General features: G+C 38.7%; 1 protein-coding gene across 1 annotated transcript in view; it reads left to right on the top strand.

The window, feature by feature from the left end:
• Positions 1-281: 281 nt before the first annotated feature.
• LOC101861537 (chitobiosyldiphosphodolichol beta-mannosyltransferase) overlaps positions 282-7,768 on the top strand; it is a gene marked incomplete in the record, with an annotated part of 19,351 nt that continues 11,864 nt past the window's right edge. The window contains 5 exon segments of the mRNA XM_013087508.2: positions 282-621; positions 2,937-3,017; positions 4,261-4,364; positions 5,643-5,791; positions 6,433-6,522. Coding sequence (XP_012942962.1) covers positions 423-621; positions 2,937-3,017; positions 4,261-4,364; positions 5,643-5,791; positions 6,433-6,522 — 623 coding nt within the window.

Here is a 7,768-nt window from a genome sequence, read left to right on the forward strand (position 1 = left end):
CGAGAGAGTGAAGCTCACTAGCTCAGTGAGTCAACAAACACCTATCGCTCCTAATTTAAAGGGTAAATAATGAATGGAATTGTATAGCTTCAAATGAACTATATTTGTTCTGATTTTAAGATCTAATAACAAGAAGCTCTTTTGATCCACAAGGTATTGTCCCTAATGTTGGTTGAAGACATAAACGTTGTTTACTTTTTATAAAGCTGTAAGGATTACAGTTGTGACGAGAGCTCTTTTGTTTGCAAAGTCAAGTTTGGAAAGGCGGATGTTTTGATCTCACAGCTGTGACTTTTACACGCAACGAATGCACTCACTAATAGTAATGAACACAACTAGATCTAAACCTTAGCTCAGATTTCTGGTGTATAATTGAAGTTTGTATAAATCAGTGCGGATCGAGCTGTTGGAAAAATAGCACAATGTCTTTTGCTCTACCGATTCTATTTTACACTCCGTTTGTGTTTATTTTTCTGTATTTGTTAGTGAATTTCATCGTGAAGACCCCCCGGCATGTTTGCATTGTCGTGTTGGGTGACATAGGGCGCAGCCCCCGAATGCTCTACCACGCCCTGAGTTTTGCTCAGGAAGGATTTAAAGTGTACCTTGTTGGATATAAAGGTGACTAGCATTTCTGTCAGCGTCACTGATTGACAATGATCTGCCATTCACGAACACTATACTCTCCCCACGGCTGTCATAGTTCATGCGCACATTTTGAGTCTGAGTAGGGTAGGCACTACCCAGTCCTAGACTTAGTGGTCTTAGTCCTTCCTTGTCACTTTTACTTTTGTGACACATAGATCTATATATAATTAGATCAAGAACACCCAGAACAGGACAGAATACTCATTTTACTCACGAAAATCCCACTTTTACGCACAGATTTAAAAAAGGAGTCTGTTAAAAATTGTACTGGTTCTTAAACTACAGATCTAGTAGATGGGGGTACATGGAAGCGGAACCAATAAATTGGCAAAAAAAAAAGATTATTAATCCGCAGACAGGAAAAAGATGCTAAAACAACAGCACCTGGACATGGATGGCTGGTGCCTCTATAAATAAACAGAAGCCATAAATAAATCATTGATGGTCAAGGTCAAGGCTAAATGAGTATTTCTGCCGAAGAACCCAGTTTGAGAGGAGCAATACATGTTTTCAGTCTTTTCTCAATCATAGTTTTCTACTTTACCATACTTTGTGCATGTAGAGTAGGGGCTGGGGCTCTCCTCACATTACTCACAACTGGAACAATAAATCACAGTATGTTACAATGTTCAGTAAAAACACAGTTGTGGGTGTATGGGGGAAGGAGTGGGCATGATGGCAATGAAGAAGAGAGAACATGATTCTCCTCGGGAGGACTTCCGTAAAGAGCGACCAGTGAAACAGTATAATAGAGAGTTAGGGTTTGGGGTAAGGTTAGGGCTAGAGGCAATGGTAAGGGGAGGGGTTGGGTCAGGGTTAGGGTTAGATCTAGAATCTAGGTCTCTTCTTTTTCATGTGTTTGTTGGGGTGGTCACTCGTTATGGAAGTCTTTCCTTCTCCTCAAACCTCCCCTCCACATTTTTTGAACGGTGTCATGGAGATTTTCCAGTTCCAGTGCCTCTGGTTTCTCAAGAGGCACAGCTAGAAGAGACCCAATGCCATAAACTGATTTTAAGGCTTGGTCGATAATTAATATGACACTCCCCCTCCCTTTCCCAAAATATGCCCCCCTGCTCTCTCTTTCTCTCTCTCTCTCTCTCTCTCTCTCTCTCTCTCTCTCTCTCTCCCCCTCCCTCCCCCTCTTCTCCCTCTCTCTCTCTCTCTCTCTCTCTCTCTCTCTCTCTCTCTCTCTCTCTCTCTCTCTCTCTCTCTCTCCCCCTCTTCTCCCTCTCTCTCTCTCTCTCTCTTCTTCCCTCTTGTCCTCATTCTGTCTCTCTTTCTCTCTAGCACTCACACAGGTACATAAACAGACACACTCATATGCACTCACATATTTTGTAAACACACCCATACTTACATACACTATACATACATACACATTTTATTTAATAATACTATAGATACCATGTGGCGCAAATTTCCACTCAACAGCGAGCTGTGTGGGCTATAATCTATATAAAATAATTATAAACCCCAACAGACTTGAAAGCACTCTGAAACGATTTCAACTTCATTGGAAGCATACATACAAATACAAGGCAAGCTGCCATTTTATAGAGGCTCTAAAGCACTAACACTACATTACTGACAAGGGTTATTTATTCAGTCATAGGAGCAGACACCCAGAAAATTTTGTGATGAAAATCAGCGTGTATGGGCTTAAATTACCATCTAAGTGTGTCCTTAATAAGAATAGATTGCATTTGTACAGAACGCAAATCACCGCTCAACAGCAAGCTCTATGCGTTTCACAATCTATACTATTACTGGTACCCCAGCAGACCTGATAGCCTTCTGAAACAACCTCAACTTCCTGGGAAGCGTACAGCTCAAGCAGCCATTTATAGGCGCTCAAACACTAACATGGACAAGATCTTTCGCTGTCTATGGCTGGGTACCCATTCCCACCTGGGTGAAGTGAGAAAAATTTGTGTAAAGTGTCTTTCACGACGTGCCCGCGGGTCAAACCCCTGACCCTGCAACCTCACGATTACAAGTCCAGTAGACTATTGGAAAATGTTCAGCTGAGTGTTGACAGGAAAATATTAAAAGAAGTTTAATGAAACAATAAAAAAGAACATTCCTTCATGGTGCTTTAAAAAAATTGAAGTCCCAACCTAAAAATCTCTTTCTAAACCTGCTCATTGTTTTCATTTGTTTTGTTAATGCCCTCATTACTGTTCAGTAGTGTTCAGCGAGGCATTTTTCTGGTCTTTTACACTTTCATAATTATTTTGGTAATTTTTTAAACAAGATCTTTAATCTTGAACTTCATATTTCTCTCACAGGTTCTGTTCCACCCAAAAAGCTGGTGGAAAATGAGAACATAGAGTTGCACTATGTTACAGAGGCTCCTAACTTTTTCAAATGTAAGTACAATACTTTATATGTTTGACTCATCATTGCATTGGTCATACTTTTTAATCATTTTCTTAATCAGAAGCGGCTTGAAAGGTCTGAATATATTTTCACCATACTTTGTCAAATACAGTGGATCCGCTGAAACAATACACACAGATAATTCAAAAACACCAGTAATCTTAAAGAAAATAAACTCCTGACTGAATTTTTTTCTTCATCTTCTTAGCAGTCTCTCTGAACTGAAAACACGACTAAACCAAAGAAAATGTGTTGGTCCCGTAGATTTTTTAGTAGACTCCACAGTATGTTTCAGAATTTTAGGCTGCTGCTACATTAGTCAGCTTTGAGTTACTTGACAGTTTAAGAATCGGAATACCATCATCTTGAGTGACTTCGTGAGCTTGGAATTGGATGGGGCGCCTGCAGAAGATCAAGACTTAGTGGGGGGAGGTGAAGGCTATGGAATCAACCATTGTTTGGAACCGTCAGCATCTACTCACCTAGAGATGTGCTTCTTCAGGGGACGGAACGCTTATGGGGATGTCCCTTGTGCAGTGATATCGGTCCTTCACACAAGTTACAAGTAGTAATAACTTGACAGTTTCACTAATGTCTGCAAGTGGCACACACTGACCACGTGACAGTTTGAACAATGTCAGTAAGTTGTAAGCCAATCAACTGCAACAATTACTCATCTAATGAATCCATATCATATAAATGTGAGGCAGTGTGGTGGAATCAGGCTCTCGTCAATTTTTGGGCGTGTAGAGTTATTGGTGTCATCTTAAAGCTTGTTCACTTGTCTTTATTTCTATGAAAAAAATATCCATTTATCTTGAATACAAGTCGAGATATTTGATAATGAAGGAGATGGGGTCACCTGTTTTCAAAGGTAAAATTAGTCGGAAAATGGCCACCAAAGATTGGTTATTTCCTTAGCTGAAGAGTCCGTGGTAACTGAAAATTTACATTTTTGTGCCTTAAATCAACGTTTTTGAGAAAAGTCCACACAGAAATGAGTTCTTTAAGGGACATGAAAGGTGTTGAGCCAAAAAACAAAAATTTGATAAAAACTCACAAACCTGCGGAAAAATGCAAGTTTCCTCACTTTCATTATTTTGACGAGAGCCTGATTCCACCACGCTGTCACACATATATTTTTTTCTCATTATATTTTTGTTTGATAGCAATGTCTTTCGAATAAAAGATAGACTGTTGACAGAGGGTATGTATTTTATTTTGTCGTTTCAGATTATCCAAAGATTTTCCAGTATTTTCTGAAAGTGATCTGGCAATCTCTTGCGTTGTCATGGACATTGTTGTTGTTACCCAAGATGGGAAGCTACTTCCTGCAGGTTTGCCGTAGTTTTGTCTGCTTTGCTCTTTGTCTTTGATGGTAGCATCTTCATATATATATATTATATATATGAGCCATTCTCAAAAACCGAGGGAGACTGGAGTGTCTCTTTTCTTCCACATGTGACAAAATGTGTCGGATATCAGATCTGCAAATGAAGAAATAAATAATGTTTGATATTACAATATTGTATTTTATACAGAATTGATCTAAGTCCTCAAGTGTATGAAATAGGTGTCAATAGTTTTCTTATGATCTTTTGAACTTTATAATTAAGAAAAAATCATCCTGTATTAAATTATTGCATAAAATTCTGAAAGCACAAGAATAGACTGCTTAAATATTTGGGTTGTTGCTTCATTTTTTAAAGCCAGCATTTTGAAAACAGGTCATGTGAACGACTTATGAACTTTTTGGTACTGCTACTTTGATATATTTCTCTGGCACTGAGAAGAATGAAGGGATGTTTCTAGCAGTTAGACACTTCACCATTGTACACAGGAGACCCGAGTTTGATTCCCAGGTAGTGAGAATTTTTGCGAAGTATCTCCATCTTTTTGCTGGGAGTTATAGTATCCCTCTCAGCTCAGATAGAAGCCTTGACAGGCAGAGTCAAAGCCCGAATTGTGAATTATCTAATTTGTGTCAATTCTGAATTATCTAATTTGTGTCAATTATGAATTATCTAATTTGTGTCAATTCTGAATGATCTAATTTGTGTCAATTCTGAATGATCTAATTTGTGTCAATTTTGAATGATCTAATTTGTGTCAATTCTGAATTATCTAATTTGTGTCAATTCTGAATTATCTAATTTGTGTCAATTCTGAACTATCTAATTTGTGTCAATTCTGAACTATCTAATTTGTGTCAATAGGGGTGTAAAAACACAGATATAAAAAAAATGATTTGACTTAACTCTTTATCTCCGGCAAGCCGCTCTCAGAGGCTCGCGGTCGGAACCCCTGTGTTGGTGAGCCGCATTCCTTGACGACAATTACGACATCAAATTACTTTTTGGCAGTTGCTGAAAACAGATCTCTTTTGTCAGGAGTTCATTCTTTAGATGAAGAACTATCAAAATAGGTTCACTTGCTTTAAATTAATGACCCATTTAGTGACATCGTCATTTTTAGATTTAGTACCAAGAAAGAGCCCCGGCAGAGTAGGTTTACATCCCCCCCCCCCCCCCCCCCACACACACAGATAAAGAGTTCAGTAAACCCCCAACATTCTTCCAATGTTCTCCCAACGTTCTTCCAATGTTTTCCTTCAGAACCCCCCTTCAATCCCGACCATGGCCGTGGCCTACGTGGTGTCTCGTGTCCGCTGCAGCGAGCTGGTCATCGACTGGCACAACTACGGGCACACCATCCTGGCCATGGCCTTGAAGTCAGGACACCCAATGGTTCGATTCGCAGAGCAGTGAGTGGAACATGTCTTATCCCTAGTGCGATCTTGTCATATCTCCATTTTTTTATAACAGTGAAAAGAGTTCATAACAAAGAGTGAGCTTAAGAAGAAGTCACATTTTCACTGTTGAAAAAAATGGAGACAAGAGAGCACTAAGGCCGTGATGTGTAGTTGATGCCTCAGTGTCAAGTACCACTATCTGTACACGTAATTTTAGGTAGGGCCAGGGTTGGTCTGAAAATTAGATTTTTCGGTTTAATTTGAAGAAATAGTTTTACAGTACGTACGATGCAATTAGGTCAAATAAGTGTTGAAGATTAGAGGTTTACCAGAGATTAATATACAAACAAATGAAGGAGGAGAGGAGATAAGGATGATATGTGTTTGATAGGAAAGGAGAAAACCACACCAAAGCACCCACCAACCACCCACTAAATAAGGTTTTTCTAAGAATTGGGTAATAAAGTTACCAAGTGAATTATTCACAAAACTGATGTGCAGGCTAAAAGTTAATTTGATCTTTCATTGAATGTTGCATGCTTTGGGATTTAACTTTAAGATTTTTAAGGTATCCTTTTCAGTGATAAATTGTTTATGTAAACGGAATGTTTTTGTGCTTTCAGCATTAGATCCATCACTTTGCTTCTCCCCAGATATGAGAAGATTTGTGGTCGTCTGTCAGCCTACAACATCTGTGTCACAAAAGCGATGAAAAAAGACCTGCAACAGAACTGGAACATTAAGTGAGAAGCCTTGGCTAATAAATCCCCCCCCCCCCCAAGAAAAAAACAACAACCCAAAACCAACAAAGAACCAAACACAAACCAACTGAGATGGAGAACAATGATGGCATTTTTTTTCCAGTTGTTGTGTGCTACTGTGGTTGCCTTAACGACTAAAAAAGCATTTTGTCTGCCAGCTGTTGGAAAAGATGAGAAAGCAAAATTTTTGAGGAGAGAGAAAAAACTGCTTCATTTTTTATCAGTTGCTTTTTTCAATATTTAGAATTTTAATTTTTCGCAAAATATTTCTTGAGATCACGTAATCAATACCGCAAATTAAACCCGTACATTTTTTTTAATTGTCAAAATTTTGGGTTCAGTACATGTGAACAGTTGGCTAGCGATGTGATGACACGGTGGCTTTGGAGAAGATTCATGTTTGCTTCTCGTCTTTTTCTTTGTTCCAAATCAAACTGTATGCTTTCCTTTTTTTAAAATAGAATATTCTATTTTATTTGGCTTGACTTTCAAATTGTTTACAGTGTCATGTATGTGTTGCTTGTTGCTCTCTGAGTAGTGTCTCTTTGATTTAGAACACCACCAGGGCCACTGATTTTGAAGAAAATTTTAAGTTTCAGCTACCTGTTACATTTCAAATTTTTAGGTTATATTATTATGATCCTGGCATTTGCCATGTCACTGTGTGTGCAGATGATCCAGATATTTTCCTCTTACCATGATCTTGAACTGTATTCTGGAGGCTGGGAATTTCATGAAAAACAGCTACTTAAATTTTTAATAATAATATTAATACATAACATTTACATAGCGCTCGACTTCAATGAAAGAACACAGGTTCTCAGCACTTTACAAATACAAGTAGCAACACATAAACAGTTCACTGTGTTCTGACTAAAAAATCTTGATTCTTCTCTTAAGTCTGAAAACTGAAATTACCTCAGCTGACGTTTGAATAAAATAAAAAATTTGACCTTTCTTAAATTAGATATCTGCCAAGCAGTGCGATCCAGCTAAAGGAGTTGTTGTGATGTTTTGTTCTTTTCCCCCCAACAGGGCCACCACTGTGTACGACCGACCCCCAGAAAACTTCTGTTCTGTCTCCCCGGAGGAGCAGCATGAACTGTTTGTGAGGCTGGCCAGGGAGTATCCCGTGTTTGCCGACAGGTAGGACAGGACAGATTGGCTCAAGAGATTTATTTGTTTAGCTGTGTCGAGTCGAGGGATTTTTCACATATTTTTGTTTGAT

This window comes from Aplysia californica, unplaced genomic scaffold (genome assembly GCF_000002075.1).
Source record: "Aplysia californica isolate F4 #8 unplaced genomic scaffold, AplCal3.0 scaffold00596, whole genome shotgun sequence".
NCBI lineage: Eukaryota > Metazoa > Mollusca > Gastropoda > Aplysiida > Aplysiidae > Aplysia > Aplysia californica.